Below are 21,634 nucleotides of genomic sequence, written 5' to 3' on the forward strand. Positions count from 1 at the left end.
CAATATTTCTACTTAAATATTTTAATTCTGTGTGTTACTTTAGGGGTTTTTTTTTTGCTTAATTTTTTAAATAGGTGGAGCAAAAATATACAAAATAACATTTAACATTAATATTTTAATAATATATAATGGCCCAAATGTACAATGAATGCAAATGTATCCTGCTAGTATCCTGCTGGATACCAATGTATCCACTGCTCCGGGTGTGTGTTCACGGTGTGTGTGTTCACTGCTGTGTGTGTGCACTTTGGATGGGTTAAATGCAGAGCAAGAATTCTGAGTATGGGTCACCATACTTGGCTGTATGTCACTTCACTTTAGCCCACAACAAGCATTAGCTAAATAGATATTAGTTTAACTTTGCATTATACTGTGCAACTTCTCAAGAAAAAAGTTGCCTCCCCTCCATCAAGACTCACATCCTTGTTTAGTTTGACTTTTTTCCGTTTAAATGCAGTTTTGTAAATGACAACGTGTTTAGTCTTAAACAGCTATAACCCAATAAATATTTAAAATTCTGTGGTAATGTATATTCTGGGCTCCTCCTTCTGATAACAAATTACATCCTTACAAAGAAAACTAGCATTCACTATAAAAAGACAGGTTTTGACAGGTAGCTCACATTAGCTGTTGAGGATGGCTGTTTTCTCCATGGGGGCTGTGAGGATGTCCCAGATGTGGATGCTGAGATGGGTGGTTCTACTAGTAGGGCAACAACTGATACAAGCAGGTTAGAAAAAAAAAAAAAATAATAAGATTAGATACTGCAAAAAAAAAAAAAAAACGTTCACAGTATTCGGTACACAATATGACTGTATCTGTCTTTTTTTAAAGGCTTTATGGAGGATTATGGAGTAATGGGAGATTCTAGTGACTTGACTATGTGGCCAACAACACCATCAGGTAAACATATTGTGTTTAAGGATTATGAGATGCTTTATGTATGTTTAAGGTATGGAAGGTTCTTTTGGCCATGGTATAAAAGAATGAAATAGGTAACTGCAACTCACAATTCAGGCGTTTCTAACACTATTGTAAGTTTGTATTTCAATTCTGATGAATTGTGAAATTTGGTCAGAAATAAACTTAAAATAGTGATAAAAAATGTTTTAATTTTGAGTTGCAATATCCTTTTTATTCTTTTATACCATAGCCAAAATTTCTCGCAAGGACTGCAAGAACAAAAGTCAGTTTATATCTCACAGTTCTCACTTTTTCTCAGAATTGTGTAATGTTTATTTTAGAAAATAAATTCTAAATTCTGCGATAAAAAAGTTGCTATTAACCTTTCTTTTTTTTTTGTGGAAGAATCGTTGAACTACACATTAAATTAATGAGCAACATTTAATTTAAAAAAGGTGCTGGGGATAATTGTGACAAGTCATAAAATAGAAGTAATATAAGGACTAAAATAATTAAGCAAACTAAAAACAATAAACAAAAAGATTGGAGAGTTATTTTCATGAGTGGATTTTATTCTATAAACTTCATATAACAATTCAAAGGATGAAAAAGTTTAAGCAAAACCATGCTCAATGCATAACATACTATATGTGAACACTGGAGTAAGTCTTAACATTCTTTTAGGCTATTTTGTTCCAGTTCGTGCCAGTAACCATGTCAACAACATCTGTAGCATGTGGGGAAACTTCCACTTCAAAACATTCGATGGGGACTTTTATCAGTTCCCAGGCACGTGCGAGTATAACCTGGTCTCTGACTGCCAAAGCCTCATTCGCCAGTTCTCAGTTCACGTGAAGAGAACAGAACACACCAGCAGCCCAAAGATCAGCAGAGTCCTGGTTACCATCAATGACATCACCGTCGAAATCACTGCAGACAAGGTCATCATCAATGGAAAAAAGTACGATTCAGGGGAACTGATGTGCTGCTTTCTTCTTCCCACAGCAAACACACAAAAAAAATGCTGAAAATGAGTTTTCCTTTGAATCTTTTCTTTTGTTTAGTAAATTGCTGCCAGTGCATGTCGCAGGAATTCTTGTGGAAGAGAACACAATTTACATGAGACTCCATTCAAAAATGGGCATAACTGTCATGTGGAACAAAGAGGATGCAGTCATGGTGAGTCATTTTTGCCTGTCAGTTTTAGAATGCAAGGAAAGGAAAGGCACACAGGAAGCAATTGGGGGTTCAGTGTACTGTAGTAGTATAAAGGTATATTCACTCCCCCCACCTACAATTCCAGCCAGGGCCTCAAACTCACCACCTTTGGTTTACAAGTCAGACTCTGTATGTAAACCCTCTTTCCCAGGTCCTCACCGCCACACCACTTTCTTGCTCCGAGTAGTTCTCGAATCCAGGTCTCTGGCTTGGGAAGCATACGCACTAACAAAGAGGCTAAAAATTGCATCCACTAGTGTGTATCTTGAGATTAGGTTAACCTGCACAGCACATACTCGCTGGCCTCCGTTAAACTCACTCCCCTAAACCTCACTCCGATCTAAGGCACAGCGCCAATGTAACCCCTCTCTCCCGGGTCCTCACTGCCACACCTCATTCTTGTTCTGATTAGGTCTTGAACCCAGGTCTCTGGCATGGGAAGCGGGCGCACTAGCAAGGAGACTAAAGACTGCAGCCACTAGCATGTCTCTTGAAATCAGGATAGTGAGATTAACCTGCACAGCACATACTCGCTGGCCTCTGTTACACTCGCCCCCTAAACCTCACTCCCATTCGGGTCATGGCACCAATCTAACCCTTCTCTCCCGGGGTCCTTACCCCCACACCTCCTTCTTGTTTCAAGTAGGTTTTGAACCTGGGTCTCCGGCATGGGATGTGAACGCACTAACAAGAAGACTAAAGATTCAGTCAGTCACTAGAGTGTCTCTTGAGGTTAACCTGCACAGCTCCTACTCGCTGGCCTCCATTACATCTATCCTTTAGGCCACTTCCATCAAACTTTTTTTTTAACAATCAGTTTGTCTAATTAGTCATATGACACCAAAATCAATAACGTTAACCCGGTATTTATGAATACAGAATTTAGTGTAAACTAGTCAAATGAATTTTAGATATTTATAATTAATACAGTAGCTTATGATGGATTAATGGTAAATCGTGTAGATATTGGCCAGTAATATGTATAGTAAGTAATAAAGTAAGTAGTAAGTCTAATATTAAGTCATGAAATGATGCTGGGGTTGTTGAAAAGCTTTATTTCCATGTGGTGCTATTGTAGGTGGAGTTGGACTCCAAATTTTCAAATCGCACATGTGGATTGTGTGGTGATTTCAATCGGGCTGCAGTTTATAATGAGTTTATTCAATCAGGTGAGTTGATTGACTATAATTGACTGACTTCTGCCTTATTTCATCATAGTTTTGTAATTCTTGTCTTTGTTTAATCCATGTCTTATCTTATTTAATAAAGAATTAGGATATGAACGAGAGGTAGGCTACATTGAGTTTGGGAACAAGCACAAAGTTCCCAACCCAAAGGTGGATTGCAAAAATCCCTCTGAAGAAGACGATGAGCAGATTTTAGTAGATCATTCTGAAAAACATGTAAGTTGCAAATGCTATCTGTATTGGTCAGTGGACCTCTAAGGATAAGTGTTAAAAACACACTGTACCTGTATCACTACAGCGCGAAGATTGTGATGACCTTTTGAAAGATGCAGACTGGTTCTCCTGTAACAAGATTTTGAACCCTGAGCCATATATCGAGGCCTGTATGAATGACATGTGCTTGTATCAGCCTGAAGATAATGACAACTCCACACTCTGTGCAACTCTGTCTGAATATTCACGTCAGTGTTCCCATGCTGGGGGAACTCCGCCCACCTGGAGAAGAGCTGACTTCTGCGGTAATAACTACCTCTGAGCTCTGGTGGATGTCCCATGATTCTTCTCTCATGAGCTTTTTATTTGCTTTTACTTCTTGTGCTTTTGAATTATTCATTAATTGCCATTGTAAAGACTGTATGTCTTGTATCCCTATGCAGCTGTGGCATGCCCCTACAATATGGTACATTCTGAAAGCGGCTCCCCTTGTATGGACACATGCTTGCACAAAGACACGAACACACTGTGTGAGCAACACAACATTGATGGCTGCTTCTGCCCACCAGGTCAGTCCCTAATTCATAATATTGAATTGATTTTTAGTTCCATCATGTATACAGAATTAAATAAAATTATATGATTTGAAATCATAACCTTTTTCTCAAAACGCAGTTTTAAAAGTACTGTTTAGGAACTGTATTTGAACTGTTATAGGAACTGTGTTTGATGAAATCTCAAACATGGGCTGCATCCCAGTGGAAGAGTGTCAGTGTAAGCATGACCGCGTCTACAGCACAGGAGAGGTTCTCTACAAACATAACGCGGAATGGTAATAAAACACATTTCACTCTTTTCTCCTGTCTTTAACATATCTTTAATTAACCAATAAAACATGCTGTATACCAGGGTTCCTCAAATCTTTCCCTGGAGGGCCAATGCGCTCCAGAGTTTAGCTACAACCCTGACCAAACTCACCTACCTGTGATTTTGTAATGATCCTGAAGACATTGATTAGCTTGTTCAGGTGTGTTTGATTAGGGTTAGAGCTAAACTCTGCAGAAAAGTGGATTTCGTGTGCCAGATTTGAGGATCCCTGCTCTACACCATTGTTACATAACTATATAATGTATATGTATGGTCCTAAAGCTAGTTGTTTACACTGTCTGTTTGTAATTCTTTTGCATAACTCAGCATATGTAAGGAGGGAAACTGGATCTGTACAAGTATTCCTGGCCCTGGCTTGTGCGCAGTAGAAGAAGGATCTCACTTTACCACCTTTGACGGGAAAGAATTCACTTTCCATGGAGATTGCAACTATGTGCTCTCAAAAGTGTGTTTTAGTTACTAACAACACCTTATTTAATTGCTAAGACATTTACATTAGAATGTATAATTTGTTTGCATTCATTCATGTCATGGTATTTTAATAACAAATACAATTCTTAATAATGAATTCTACACTTTGTAAACTCCATGTGTGTTTGTAGGACTTTGAGGAGTCAAAGTTCATCATACTGGGTCAGATTGTTCCTTGTGTTAGCCTTAATACTGACACCTGCTTGAAATCTATAGAAGTGATGTTTAACAATGACAAGAACCATGTGAGTACATTCTTTCACATAAAAAAATCTTATTGATTTGGCTTTTCTCTTGCTTGTAATGGAAGAAATATCGCAGTTTCTAGTAGTTGATAAATTGCTCAACATATGTACATACAGTGAGACTGTCTTTCTTCATTAGCGTCTAGTGATTAAAGCTGATGGCACAGTTCAACACAATGCAATAGTTTCACTTCCTTACACGACAGGTAAAAGAGGGCTGCTCTGTATTTTTTCTCTCTGTGTGTTTTAAAATGTGTGTTGAAACTTGTTTGTGAAGGCTGATATTTTTGTGAAGCATTTTTTCACACTCTTCAACTTTTTTCTCTCAGCTGACTTCACAGTGTTCATGCCATCATCGTTTCACATCATGCTTCAGACGACCTTTGGGCTGCAGGTGCAGGTACAGCTGGTGCCTCTTATGCAGGTCTACATCACTGTGGACCAAAGCTTCCAGGGCAAGACTTGTGGTGAGATTTAAAAAAAAACAACAACACATGAAATCTTGAATTTGAATTAAGTAGTCAATACATCACATTACCATTGATATGCCTTTCATGCATAGCCTTGAACACTGGGGGTCTTTTTATTCAAAGTGTAATAATATTTAAAATTTAATATGTCATTGGTTTCTGCAGGTATCTGTGGAAATTTTAACAAAGTGCTGTCAGATGATCTGGAGACTCCTCAGGGAGTGGTAGAGGGTACAGCAGTTTCCTTCACAAATGCCTGGAAGACACAGTCCAACTGCCCCGACCGTACTGAAAGACTAGACGACCCCTGTTCCTACAGTAGTGACAGCAGTGAGAGACTTTTTGCATACTGTAGATGGGATACCATTTACTTTGTGTAATAATCGTATAGGAGGGCTTATCATATGCATGTACTTGTAACCTTGTGTATTATGATGCCTTTAGAGCACTATGCTGAGTATTGGTGTTCCCAGATGAAGGAAAAGAAGAGCCTTTTTGCCCAATGTCACACCACTGTCAATCCAGACAGCTACTACATAGTATGACAAATTTTCCATATTGAAATAAACATTACCCCTGCTTTCCACAACATGCAGTGACACAAAATTTCTATGTCCTTTTAGAGATGCAAATACTCCAGCTGTACCTGTGAGAAGAGTGAGGACTGTCTGTGTACAGTGTTCTCCTCATATGCACGGGCCTGTGCATCCAAAGGAATAATCCTCCAAGGCTGGAGAGAAATTGTGTGTGGTAAGATGGCTGAAAGCAGATTCTTTTGTCAGACAGATGTAATTGCATCATCTAAGCTGAAATAATTTTTGGATTTAGGTGTAACTAGGGCAAAAACTCCCTTAAATAAACCCACAATTTCTCTCATATCAAAACCCAGAATGCCAAACTACTAGCGTATATTCCAAATATAACTTGGGGAAGTGAGATTGAGGTAAAAACTAATACATCCTATTGTATTTCAAGGTGTTTTGTAGCAATGAAAGTTAAATGAAAGCATCTATAAGAATTGCTATTATAATCCCCCCAAAAGAGGTCTAGTGACAGTGTACTACTGTATGTTGAATTCAAAAAAAAAATGTAATGAATGCATTTTACTAGCTTTTGCCATCCTCAATAGAAGTTCAAAACTCTTTCAAAACAGATTTTCAAAATTGTTTCTGGTACAAATAAAATGTTAATGCTGCAAGCAACCTAGTAAAAGATGGGATAAATTAAAAAAAATATGTGGATATATGAAATGTTCAAAATGTTTCCTAATACCCCTTCCATTGGAAGTATATATATACTTCATAAATAAACTTTTCACTTGTTATAGGGCTCTGCAATACTTGATTCTGATTGATCAGTGGTCAATCAGATATTTACTAAAGTTAGCTGTTGTCCTTTACTATATATCAGACCATTTACAATATATGGTAAATTAAAATTGCATGCTCTGTAATGGTCACATATATTACAAGCTAAATATATTTTTAAAGAGGAGAAACAATCATTGTGTGGGAAGTGGGATATAACTGATTAACAGGCAGTACACCCACATAGACAGATTTTTAGGTTAGATTCTTTTAGTTCTAATTTTGAAAGAGCTCAGCTATTTGGGTTTTCCAGAGGGCAACATGCATCTTTAAGACACAACCCCTTTCAAAATGATCCCCTCAGAAAAATATACAGAGAATTGCCCGGCCTCCCAGAACTACTCCTATGAGCTGCAAGGCTGTCAGCGTACCTGTCTGTCTCTTTCCTCTGAGCGCCAAAGCTGCAGTGTTGACTTTGTGCCCGTTGACGGATGCGCATGTCCAGAGGGACTCTACCAGGATCAGAATGGACTGTGTGTACCTATGGAAAAATGCCCATGTTACAACAATGGCGTGACAGTCCAACCTGGCACATCTATTAACATTAAGAATGAACACTGGTGAGTGCATGACATTCGTTTTATTCAGTAGTTGTAAAAATGTAAAAGTGTTAAAATATACACTGTACAAATAATATACAAACTGTGATCTTAAAACCTTAAAACCTCCTCTCCAGTGTTTGTGTGAATGGAACATTCCGCTGTCTGTCCTGGAAACCTCCAATTGTGGGTAAGACAAAACACTTTAGGATACCTCTCTTTGACACCCAAAACTTTAATCAGGTTAAGGGCTGTCAGCGTTAAGGGAATGTGTGGTGATCAAAATAATGCCACGAGTGATGCTAACTTGTATTGAATTAATTATATTGAGTTAACTACAATTATGGTCACACAAAAATAATTATCCTGTCAAATGTTTGCACAGTGAAACAATTGGCTGACCATTGTTTAGAAATAAACTCCAATGCAGTCTCCAAATATGGTCACCAATATAAAACTCTTTCCTATGAGTCTTTTTTTTCCACTGTCTGGTATATTTTGCAGAGTGTCTTCCTCCAAAGGTTTTCTTCAACTGCAGTACAGCGCGTCCAGATGAACATGGATTGTTGTGTGCACAGACTTGTATGCAAAAGGAAATGGATTGTGTAAGCCCAGTTTCTAATCTGACAAAGCTTGTTTTAGACCTATGTTTTTATAGACTCATGGTTTTAAACTTATGTGTCTCAAATATTGGTTTTGCAACTTAAAACAGGGTTGCAAAAATGTAGAACCTCATTGTAAATGTTCGTATAATATTTATTTATTCCCTACAGTGGGGAAAAATTGTATTTGATCCCTTTCTGTTTTTGTAAGTTTGCCCACTTACAAAGAATTAAAAGGTCTATAATTTTTATGGTAGGTTTATTTTAAAGGAGCTATGTGGAGGTTTTTACTTAAAAAAAAAATCTTTAAGATAGAGTTTATTTGTACATGTATGAGCCAACCATGATGTAAAAAAAAGAATGACACCTCGACTGTCCACCACGGTTGCCTCTATCAGCCTGTAGGCTCAATTGTGTGTGGAGGAGTCGGGCCCGAATTGGCGCGAAAATTCACAAAAAATGTGATGTCATGCGCGTTCTCGTCTACTTGGGCTTACAACCGTATGGCACGCCAGCCATTATAGTAACCAGTGGCAAAAGTGTTTTCAAATGGACTCTGCGGATGGAAAGAAGCGACCAGCCTCCAGCACAATTCAGACACCCACGGACACTCTTCGTAAGTAAAAAAAAAGAACGTGCGCACTGAGAACGAGCATGAGACTGGCTGCAGTTCCTCTAAAGGCCACTGGTGTCAGTAACGGTTAGAAATTTCAGAACCTACGCAATGCTCCTTTAACAGACAGAATATCAACCTAAAAAAAACTCTTGCATGCTCTTTAAAACATTTTCCTTCCTCCTTTGTCCTCCTCCTCCCCCTTCCTCCATCAACTATAATAGCTGAAGACTTTGCCATGTTTTTCATTAATAAAATTAAAAACATCAGTGCACAATTTTCCTCACCACAATCTGTAAAGCACATCTTACCAGCAAACATACACTCAATCATATCCTTCTCTTCACTCTCTGAGGCAGAAGTCTCCAAACTCATCCTTTCTAATCATCCTACTACTTGTCCGCTTGATCCTATTCCATATCATCTCCTTAAAGCCATTTCTCCTCCAGCTGTACCTGCACTCATTCACATCATTAACATATCCCTCCACACTGGTGTTTTTACCACAACATTTAGACAGGGTCATATAAACCCACTAGTTAAGAAACCAACCCTCATCTACAGACCTGTTTCCCTTCTTCCATTCACTGCAAAACACTTGAACAAGTCTCTGCATTTCTCACAAAGAACAACCTCCTTGACAGCAACCAATCTGGCTTCAGAAGTGGACATTCAACCGAGACTGCCTTGTTCTGATTGTCGAAGCCCTAAGACTGGCAAGAGCAGAATCCAAATCTTCAATACTTATGCTGCTTGATCTGTCTGCTGCTTTTGAGATGGTTAATCACAAGATCCTCCCATTAACCCTATTGGCAAAGGGCATCTCAGGAAACGCACTCCAATGGTTTGAGTCTTGCCTATCAGATAGATCCTTCAAAGTATCTTGGAGAGTTGAGGTGTCCAAGTCACAGCATCTAACTACTGTGGTGCCTCAGGGGTCAGTTCTTGGACCACTTCTCTTCTCTGTCTACATGGCATCGTTAGGTCATGCAGAAACATGGCTTTTCATACCACTGCAATGCTGATGACACTCAGCTCTACCTCTCATTCCATCCTGATGATCCGACAATAGTTGCTCACATCTCTGCTTGTCTAACAAACATTTCTTGCTGGATGAAGGACAATCACCTCCAGTATACCCATCGTTTCATCACAAATTTCACCATCCAGTTAGGCACATCAATCATAACAACTTCAAAAACAGCCAGAAACTTTGGAGTTATGATTGATGATCAGCTTACTTTCTCAGACCACATTGCTAAAACTGTCCGGTCCTGCATATTTACTTTATTCAACACCCAGAAGATCAGGCCCTTTCTTTGGAACATGCTGCACAACTCCTTGTTCAAGCTCTTGTTCTGTGCAGGCGGGACTATTGCAATGCTCTCTTTGCAGGTCTTCCAGCCAGTTCTATTAAACTTTTCCAATTAATCCAGAACACGGCAAGAAGATTAATTTTAAATGAGCTGTAAAGAATGTTTCAGTTAGCATTAAGCTAACTGAGACTTTGTTATAGCACTTGTATAATGTATAGTATTGTTCTTTTGCTGATTTTGATTGCTTCCATTGTCCTCATCTGTAAGTCGCTTTGGATAAAAGCGTCTGCTAAATGACTAATGTAAATGTAAATATAAAGGTTAGAAATGCAAAAACCCGCCCTCCCCTGAATCTAACAGGATAGATAAGACACCCCCACTCCTTACAAAAAAAAAGGTTTTCCTCTGTGCTTGTCAATGTGGTGGAGGGGAATATGCCACCACCTTGTGGGGGGAAATATTCAGCACTATACGAAGGATGACTGAGTGAGCAACAGGATCCTAGTCCCCCCACCCAATGCTTTTGGTCTTTGTACAACTGTTAGAGTAGTTGTATGTTGTGTCTATCGTGTTGCAATGTGTAGGCTAATGCTCAAGAATCGGCGAGGTGGGCTTCAGGATTTACTCAATACACGGCAGCCACCTGAAGTGTGTATATGTGGTAAACCTAGTTAACTGCAAAACCCGCCCTCCCCTGAATCTAACAGGATAGATAAGACACCCCCACTCCTTAGTATAAGTGACTCAAAATTAGCATAAACGGTTTTCACTTAACAAACAAACTACATTTCTACTGCAAGAACTTAAATGATTACGTTTTCCTTGTTTTCACAAAGTTTACAGAAACAATTTCAAGTGCAGACAAATCAAAATGAAATAAAAAAAATGTTGAAAATAATAGAGATGAAAAATCAACTGATTTGTGTCGTTTCAGTTCAATCTGAACAAAATAAGGATCAGTATCACTTATTGTAAATAACGTTAGACAGAACGTTTCACAGTTAACTCAACCTTTCAAACAAAGTTCACCTTGAAGTTCAGTTCAATCCGGCTCAAAAATCCAAGATCCAATTCAAAAATCCAGGAAAAGAAAGGTAAAAAGTTATACTCTGTCCATATATGGATTTCACAGTCCCAAAAAGTTCAGTTATGTGCACAAAAGAAAGGCTATGAATCCCTTTTCAGGAAAATTCACTGATCACAGTTCCATCAAAAATAAATGTACGATTTAACAGTTCAGTTCAGATGACTCACTGACAGAAAATGGCAGTTTGCTTCCACTCTTGGTTGATGAATGAGGAGCTGAAGGATTTCCAATGGATGGCAGGGTACTGTTTCTTCACTCACTTACGATTGTCCTCGCGATCCAGACAATGGCAGCCTGATTTAACGAGGCCCCAATCCCAGCTGATTGAGGCACAATGAGAAGACAAACAACGCACGACCCTATCCGACGACTCAGCGAACCTTTTAATTCACACGATCAGTAACAGCACTCACTGTTTCTAGTGCGTTTGAACAAATGAAACAAAAACTGTTTGAAACAAAGAAAACACGAGACTTTTTAACTCCTACGTGACTGAGACTTAATGAAACTAGCAGGCCTTTTGCCCAGCTTCATGCACGAACACGGCAGAAAACTCGTTTTAATGCTTACTTCGTTAAACTTGTTCACATACACGAAGACTCGGAGGCAACGTCATGCAGCTATTATGTTTGTCGCTAGTCTAAATGGGACTTTTTCCCACGATTGACTAAACGAGATCAACATTCAATTTCAGCTCACCGCTGCTCTTCTCCGCTCTCTCGCTCTCTCCGCGCAACTCGTCAAAACCTAAAATGGCGACGCCCGTGACAAACATCAAAATAAAAGTCTCCACATAGTAGAAAATGTAAATCCCCTACATCAATAAGGGTTTCTGCACCAATTACACAATTACAGACCCTTTGTTTCTTTGTAAGTGGGCAAACTTACCAGATGAGCAGGGGATCAGATAAATATTTTCCCCACTGTATTTGTGGAAAGTCCTACTTAGCCTTTTTTGCATCCTGATTATAAAATGTTTTTTAAATATTTACTCCCCTAGATCTGTCAGTAATTTTTTTTCTCTCTTTCTCTCTGATCTTCGTCTTCCAACCACACCCACAGTTCTCGCAGGACTGTGAATCTGGCTGTCAGTGTCCTGCAGGTCTACTTGATGATGGCAGAGGAAACTGTGTTAACCCTTATGACTGTCCATGTCCTCACAATGGAGAGTTTTATGCACCAGGGACTGAGATAATCGTAGACTGCAATAACTGGTGTGTAAGCTACAGACTTTTCCATGACTAATTAGCACTTTTTGTATAGTTACATTGAATAGCCAAAAATACTAGGCCCACACAGAATCCACACCTGGATAATTCTACTAAAATGTAAATGTGTATTATCCAAAAATAGACCCCATCACTTTTTATAATTATTATTATTACTGTGGCCGCATTCCCTCCCTTCCTAGTGTCTGGCTCTGGGCATTCCTGATACTCAAATAGTAGATGCTAACAGGTCATAGGTTTGATTACCATGGAATGTATGATGAAATAAATATGATAAAATGTTCCTTGAATTTAATGTAGTTCATTTTGGATAAAAGCATCTATCAATGCACGTAATCCAAAAAAAAAGTCATCAACTATAAAAGTTTGTGAACATAAAACACTGTGGATACACATAGATTTGAGTCCACTTTCTGTATTACTTTGTTACAGTACTTGTCAACACGGAACATGGACATGCACAAAAAATATCTGTCCAGGCATCTGCACAATATATGGAAGCGGACATTATAAAACTTTTGACCAGCAGAGATTCGGATTCAGGGGAGAGTGCAGTTATATAGCTGCTGAGGTACTACAAGACAAGTACTTTTATTTTCTGTGTACCTTTACTATGCCTCTGAGACTTACAACTTGCTATCATAGTGAAACATTAAGGGCCCTATTTTAACGATCTAAACGCAAAGTGTAAAGTGCACGGCACAGGTGCACTCAGGGCATATCCAAATCCACTTTTGCTATTTTAATGACGGAAAAACGGGACGTGCGCAGGGGTGCATTTTTGTAATGGGTTGTCCCTATTCTCTCAATGAGTAAATCATTACATTTTTATATTTATGTAGCCTCACAATAATATTCTTTTACACTGTAATCCTTTTGTTTTTAATATTTGGCATGTTTGTGTGATGCACATCCCTGTGTGTTATAAGCAAAGTCAACACGCAATTGACTTTAGACCAGGTTTGAGTTGGTCTATGGCGCAGTCTATTTTTACCTCCTTAAAGGTCCTGTTTTTTGTGCTTTTTTTGAAGCTTTGATTGTTTACAGTGTGCAATATAACACGTTCATGTTTCGCATGTAAAAAAAACAGTATTTTTCACACAATTCACATATCTGTATACCGCTGTTGTCATAAAAACGGGCTGATGTCTTCCTGGTTCTATAAAGTCCCTCCCTCAGAAATATGTAACTAGTTCTGATTGTGCAAGCGGTTCCTGTGTTGTGATTCGACAGCAGCTTAGAGCACGCTGCCCTCCTGGAAATGAAATCGTGCTAGTTTTGGAAAAGTTTTGAGAAGCAATTGGGTAGGATTTGTTTTGAAAACTGCTGGAGATGTACTTATAATCACAGGAGCGTTTTTACTGAAGAGATGCACATGAAAATCGCATTCGATTTTTTTGCACAGCCCTAACATTTAGTTAACAAAGCTAAACAGCGTTGCCCTTTGTGTAATAAGTTACAGAAACTGTTAAATGCATCAACTTAAATAATAAAATAGACTTACCAGTTGTGGTCCATAAACAACGCCTTCTCCAGACAAAGAGGGAACTGCTCCATCTTTCAAGAATAATCTTTGTGCGAATCCGGCATTAAACTGATTGAGATTGAGGAAGCTGTCCTCAGCAAAATGTGCTGCACATAGTTTTACATGTGGATTATAATTTTCGGGAACCGAGTTAAACATATATGTAACCATTCATCTCTAAGTACAGCGTTCTGGGAAGGCCAAACAAAAATGATTGGACTCCGAGATGAAAATAACAGCGTTTCGACGACATGGCGACAAACACAAACGCAACACTTCCTCTTATCCGTCGGAGCGCAACGAGACCACGCCCCCTTATTTGTGTATTTATGTGGGCGGAGGTTAGTCAAAAAACTGTTTTAGTGACGTCATTACTGCCGGAAGTAGAGAGATGTAATCCAAACGGGTTGTTAATTGTAGGCGAATTCTGTTAAATAAAATATATCGCTTGGCATTTAACTTTGAGCTTTAGAATTTTACAGATATTATTTATACTCTAACAACAACATTACACAGTAACTAAAGTTTAAGACATGGGATCACGAAGAGCGGGACCTTTAAAATAACAATGCGCCTGAACACGCCTCTTTTTTAGACCACCATGCCCATGGGCGCACAAATGCATTTGCTAATTAAACAACGTGGCTCTGGATGGAAAAATGCAAACGGCGCCGGACTGAAACCATCAAAACACTTGTGCTGCGCCTTGCATCACATTGTGCCAGGTGTATGATAGGGCCCTAAGCATTTAACATTTAGTATAATCCTTTTTTTTATACAAATGAAACACTTTAATCAGGAGGCAGTAAGACGTGTGACATAATGTATGTTTTTGTTGTTGGTAATGTAATGTCCTCTTGTTTTTAAGGATAAATGTGGAAATAAGACAGGAACTTTTCATGTAATCACTGAGAATATTCCTTGTGGAACAACAGGGACAACATGCTCAAAGGCTGTTGTCATCCTTTTGGGGGTAAGGTTAGGTTTCTATATGATCCCTGTAGGAACAAACTCGAATACCATGCAAATTACAACACATTGCAGTCACTGTTAAAACAAAATATTTATTTTGTATCTATTCCACATTACCATAAATTAATTCTGAAATTATTATTATCTTGCAAACTCTTACAGAGAACTAAGTTAGAGCTTTATGGTGGGAATGTAACAGCCTTTGATACAGAAAGTGGCCCACAGATCAGTTACAACAAGACAATGATTGGGATGTACCTTGTCATTGATGCTGATATTGGACTGACAGTTTTGTGGGACCGCAGGACAACTGTTCGCATCATTTTGCAACCTCAACACATGGTGAGTTGTATTTGGAAAGTTTGGAAATGTTACAACATTTAAATGTATTTAATGAAGTCTCTTATGCTCAACATTTAGAAAAAAATATATATATTTTGTACAGAAAAAAAACAATACTATTGTGAAGTAGTATTCTAGTAGATTCTATTTCAAACAAATGCTGTTCTTTGACCGTTCTATTCATCAAAAAATACTGAAAATGGAAAGCACATAAAAAAAGCAGGATATTATAACGATTTCTGAAACGATCATGTGACACTGAAGACTGGTGTAATGATGCAGAAAATTCAGCTTTGCATGACAGGAATTGTTATTCAAATAGAAAATACTTATTTTACGTTGTAATAATATTTCACAATTTTTTTTTTCTTTTTTCTACATTATCTTGATCAAATAAATGCAGCCTTTGTTAGCATGAGATTGAATTCAAAATATTTAAAAACTATAATATTTCTAAAAAAATCTAATAAGTACTGTACCGGAAGATATCAACGTTATATATTGTTTTACTGTATGTGGACTTTATATTTTCACAGGGAGGTGTTTGTGGACTATGTGGAAATTTCAATGGAAATGGAAAAGATGACTTTACTACTCAAGGCAGTTTACAAACCACAGATATAATTGAGTTTGTTGACAGCTGGAAAGTGTTAGGCACCTGCCCTGATGCTGCACCAGACTTTGACCCATGCTTTAAGAACCTTGAACGAGAGCCATGGGCAAAACTACAATGTAGCATCATAAAAGACAGTGAGGCTACATTCAAACACTGCCATAACAAGGTACAGTTTGAATGCATTTTAAATAAATTATATTCCCTATAATGTGGTACACAGGAATTCAGCAGAAAGTATGAAAATGCTTTTTCCTACAGGTGGATCCAAACCCATATTATGAAAACTGTGTGAAGGACTCATGTGCATGTGACACAGGTGGAGATTGTGAGTGCTTCTGTACAGCTGTGGCAGCTTATGCTCAAGCCTGCAATGAGGCAGGTGTTTGTGTGGACTGGAGAACCCCTGAGATCTGCCGTAAGCATCTTTTAATTCTTGTGCACATCCTAAATCTGTAATATCCAAATGTAAATTTTACATTTATTTACATTTATGCATATAGCAGTCAATTTTAGCCAACTTTTTTTTTTTACCAGTTTGTGTGTTCCCTGGGAATTGAACCCACAACCTTTTGTGCTGCTAATGCAATGCTCTACCACTGAGCCCCAGGCTCTCATTCATTTTCATGTTTTACTGTAATTGAACTATATTTAATTTTAATGTGTGTATGTTTTCATACTTATGTCCATATTCCCATATCAGCTGTGTACTGTGACTACTACAATAAACCAGAAGGATGCACGTGGCATTATAATCCTTGTGGTATACCTTGCTACAAAACCTGTAGCAACCCTTTTGGTATCTGCAATAACACTTTACCCAACCTGGAAGGTGAGTTTTTGAAGACTGACTATACATAGAACACAACAGAGACTTATATGTAGTGCTAAACATTTTTTAATGATTGCTATGTTTAGGGACCATAGATACTGGGCAAGGTAGAAATGTTCATGAACCTGCAATTTCTGCAACTGGTATATATATATATATATATATATATATATATATATATATATATATATATATAATTTATTTTTTTTAATGCAGGATGTTATCCAAAATGTCCAAAGAATGAACCTATTTTTGATGAGCAAAATCAGGTCTGTGTGAAAGAGTGTATTCCCAGATGCTATGTCAACGGAATCGAATACAAGCCTGAAGAGAATATACCAACTGATAAGTCCTGTCATGAGTGGTATGGAACATGATATAGACCCTGACAAAGTATTTAAAGCATATTTATCTGTGGGTGGTTCCTCCACCTGTTACTCTTATTTAAATTACCTAATATGTGGCATTCCTTTGACAGTATCTGTAATGAACATGGCAATATACAATGTTTTCAAACTCCGGGTAAGTGAAACACTAATCACAGGAAAATACTTTTGTTTTGTTTAAATCCTGACAAATAGTTAAAGTTTTATTTTCCTTATGTGTTTTAATATTCACAATAATCTAAAAATATACTGTTTTGAAACTTACAGGGTGCTGTAACTATGGTGGAAAACAATATGACCATAACGACACCATTTACAACATTAAGGATGATATGGGAATGTGTTATTATGCAGTTTGCATAAATGCCACAGTGATTGCAACAGAGAAACCCTGTACAACACCTTCAACATTTACCACAACTACAAGTACTCCTATGGCACCTGTGTCAACACAAACACCACATGTAACTAGTACAAGTACTGGCACTACACCTTCACCATTTACAACCTCTTCCACTACAACAACTACTCCTTTGGCACCTACCCCAACAGAAACACCATCTACAACTAGTACAAGTACTGGCACAACACCCTCAACATTTACAATCTCTTCCACTACCACAACTACACCTTTGCAACCTACCTCAAGAGAAACACCATCTACAACTAGTACAAGTACTGGCACAACACCTTCAACATTTACAACCTCTTCCCCTACCACAACTACACCTTTGCCACCTACCTCAACAGAAACACCACCTACAACTATTCGAGATACTGGCACAACACCTTCAACATTTTCAACCACTTCCACTACTACAACTACTCCCAAAGAACTTGTGTCAACAGAAACACCACATGTAACTAGTACAAGTACAGAGACAACACCTTTAACATTTTCAACCACTTCCACTACAACAAGTACTCCTATGTCACCTGTGTCAACAGAAACCCCATCTTCAACTATTCCAAGTACTGGTACAACACCTTCAACATTTACCACAACTTCCACTACACCAACTACTCCCACAGAACCTGTGTCAACAGAAACACCACATGTAACTAGTACAAGTACAGAGACAACACCTTTAACATTTACAACCACTTCAACTACAACAAGTACTCCTATGTCACCCGTGTCAACAGAAACCCCATCTTCAACTATTCCAAGTACTGGTACAACACCTTCAACATTTACCACAACATCCACTAGAACAACTACTCCCACAGAACCTGTGTCAACAGAAACACCACATGTAACTAGTACAAGTACAGAGACAACACCTTCACCATTTACAACCACTTCAACTACAACAAGTACTCCTATGTCACCTGTGTCAACAGAAACCCCATCTTCAACTATTCCAAGTACTGGTACAACACCTTCAACATTTACCACAACTTCCACTACAACAACTACTCCCACAGGACCTGTGTCAACAGAAACACCACATGTAACTAGTACAAGTACAGGCACAACACCTTCACCATTTACAACCTCTTCCACTACCACAACTACTCCCACCGAACCTGTGTCAACAGAAACACCACATGTAACTAGTACAAGTACAGAGACAACACCTTCACCATTTACAACCACTTCAACTACAACAAGTACTCCTATGTCACCTGTGTCAACAGAAACCCCATCTTCAACTATTCCAAGTACTGGTACAACACCTTCAACATTTACCACAACTTCCACTACAACAACTACTCCCACAGGACCTGTGTCAACAGAAACACCACATGTAACTGGTTCAAGTACAGGCACAACACCTTCACCATTTACAACCTCTTCCACTACCACAACTACTCCCACAGAACCTGTGTCAACAGAAACACCACATGTAACTAGTACAAGTACAGGCACAACACCTTCACCATTTTCAACCACTTCCACTACAACAAGTACTCCTATGTCACCTGTGTCAACAGAAACCCCATCTTCAACTATTCCAAGTACTGGTACAACACCTTCAACATTTACCACAACGTCCACTAGAACAACTACTCCCACAGAACCTGTGTCAACAGAAACACCACATGTAACTAGTACAAGTACAGAGACAACACCTTCACCATTTACAACCACTTCAACTACAACAAGTACTCCTATGTCACCTGTGTCAACAGAAACCCCATCTTCAACTATTCCAAGTACTGGTACAACACCTTCAACATTTACCACAACTTCCACTACAACAACTACTCCCACAGGACCTGTGTCAACAGAAACACCACATGTAACTAGTACAAGTACAGGCACAACACCTTCACCATTTACAACCTCTTCCACTACCACAACTACTCCCACCGAACCTGTGTCAACAGAAACACCACATGTAACTAGTACAAGTACAGAGACAACACCTTCACCATTTACAACCACTTCAACTACAACAAGTACTCCTATGTCACCTGTGTCAACAGAAACCCCATCTTCAACTATTCCAAGTACTGGTACAACACCTTCAACATTTACCACAACTTCCACTACAACAACTACTCCCACAGGACCTGTGTCAACAGAAACACCACATGTAACTAGTACAAGTACAGGCACAACACCTTCACCATTTACAACCTCTTCCACTACCACAACTACTCCCACCGAACCTGTGTCAACAGAAACACCACATGTAACTAGTACAAGTACAGAGACAACACCTTCACCATTTACAACCACTTCAACTACAACAAGTACTCCTATGTCACCTGTGTCAACAGAAACCCCATCTTCAACTATTCCAAGTACTGGTACAACACCTTCAACATTTACCACAACTTCCACTACAACAACTACTCCCACAGGACCTGTGTCAACAGAAACACCACATGTAACTGGTTCAAGTACAGGCACAACACCTTCAACATTTACAACCTCTACCACTAGCACAACCACAACTTTGCCACTTACCTCAACAGAAACACCACCTACAACTATCCGAGATACTGGCACAACACCTTCAACATTTACAACCACTTCCACTACTACAACTACTCCCACAGAACCTGTGTCAACAGAAACACCACATGTAACTAGTACAAGTACAGGCACAACACCTTCACCATTTACAACCACTTCCACTACAACAAGTACTCCTATGTCACCTGTGTCAACAAAAACCCCATCTTCTACTAGTCCAACTACTGGCACAACATCTTCAACATTTACCACAACTTCCACTACAACAACTACTCCCACAGAACCTGTGTCAACAGAAACACCACATGTAACTACTACAAGTACAGAGACAACACCTTCACCATTTACAACCACTTCAACTACAACGAGTACTCCTATGTCACCTGTGTCAACAGAAACCCCATCTTCAACTATTCCAAGTACTGGTACAACACCTTCAACATTTACCACAACTTCCACTACAACAACTACTCCCACAGGACCTGTGTCAACAGAAACACCACATGTAACTAGTACAAGTACAGGCACAACACCTTCACCATTTACAACCTCTTCCACTACCACAACTACTCCCACAGAACCTGTGTCAACAGAAACACCGCATGTAACTAGTACAAGTACAGGCACAACACCTTCACCATTTACAACCACTTCCACTACAACAAGTACTTCTATGTCACCTGTGTCAACAAAAATCCCATCTTCAACTAGTCCAACTACTGGCACAACACCTTCAACATTTACAACAACTTCCACTACAACAACTACTCCCACAGAACCTGTGTCATCAGAAACACCACATGTAACGAGCACAAGTACTGGCACAACACCTTCAACATTTACAACCTCTTCCACTAGCACAACCACAACTTTGCCACCTACCTCAACAGAAACACCACCTACAACTATTCGAGATACTGGCACAACACCTTCAACATTTACCACAACTTCCACTAGAACAACTACTCCCACAGAACCTGTGTCAACAGAAACACCACATGTACCTATTACAAGTACTGTCATAACACCTTCAACATTTACAACCACTTCCACTACTACAACTACTCCCACAGAACCTGTGTCAACAGAAACACCATCTTCTACTAGTCCAACTACTGGCACAACATCTTCAACATTTACCACAACTTCCACTACAACAACTACTCCCACAGAACCTGTGTCAACAGAAACACCACATGTAACTACTACAAGTACAGAGACAACACCTTCACCATTTACAACCACTTCAACTACAACGAGTACTCCTATGTCACCTGTGTCAACAGAAACCCCATCTTCAACTATTCCAAGTACTAGTACAACACCTTCAACATTTACCACAACTTCCACTACAACAACTACTCTTATGCCACCGGTGTCAACAGAGACCCCATCTTCAATTAGTCCAAGTACTGGCACAACATTTACAACCACTTCCACTACTACAACTACTCCCACAGAACCTGTGTCAACAGAAACACCATATGTAACTAGTACAAGTACTGGTACAACACCTTCAACATTTACAACCTCTTCCACTACCACAACTACACCTTTGCAACCTACCTCAACAGAAACACCACTTACAACTATTCCATATACTGGCACAACACTTCCAACATTTACAACCACTTCCACTACTACAACTACTCCTATGCCACCGGTGTCAACAGAGACCCCATCTTCA

The 21,634-nt window shown here is 38.9% G+C and overlaps 1 protein-coding gene across 1 annotated transcript; it reads left to right on the forward strand.

The window, feature by feature from the left end:
* Window positions 1-636: 636 nt before the first annotated feature.
* LOC132124786 (mucin-2-like) lies at window positions 637-21,264 on the forward strand. Its single transcript, XM_059535939.1, has 33 exons — window positions 637-730; window positions 835-903; window positions 1,603-1,864; window positions 1,968-2,082; window positions 3,200-3,290; window positions 3,397-3,554; window positions 3,607-3,826; window positions 3,965-4,090; window positions 4,239-4,353; window positions 4,716-4,854; window positions 5,012-5,129; window positions 5,272-5,331; window positions 5,455-5,592; window positions 5,761-5,925; window positions 6,040-6,134; window positions 6,219-6,345; window positions 7,267-7,522; window positions 10,617-10,680; window positions 12,182-12,333; window positions 12,781-12,919; window positions 14,742-14,846; window positions 15,008-15,187; window positions 15,724-15,969; window positions 16,062-16,218; window positions 16,504-16,632; window positions 16,849-16,920; window positions 17,286-17,878; window positions 18,283-18,453; window positions 18,580-18,875; window positions 18,931-19,243; window positions 19,385-19,858; window positions 20,164-20,433; window positions 21,055-21,264. The coding sequence occupies exons 1-33, from the start codon at window positions 637-639 to the stop codon at window positions 21,262-21,264; spliced, it is 5,919 nt and encodes a 1,972-aa protein (XP_059391922.1).
* The last annotated feature ends 370 nt before the right edge of the window (window positions 21,265-21,634 follow it).

Source organism: Carassius carassius, chromosome 43 (assembly GCF_963082965.1).
Source record: "Carassius carassius chromosome 43, fCarCar2.1, whole genome shotgun sequence".
In the NCBI taxonomy this organism is placed as follows: Eukaryota; Metazoa; Chordata; class Actinopteri; order Cypriniformes; family Cyprinidae; genus Carassius; species Carassius carassius.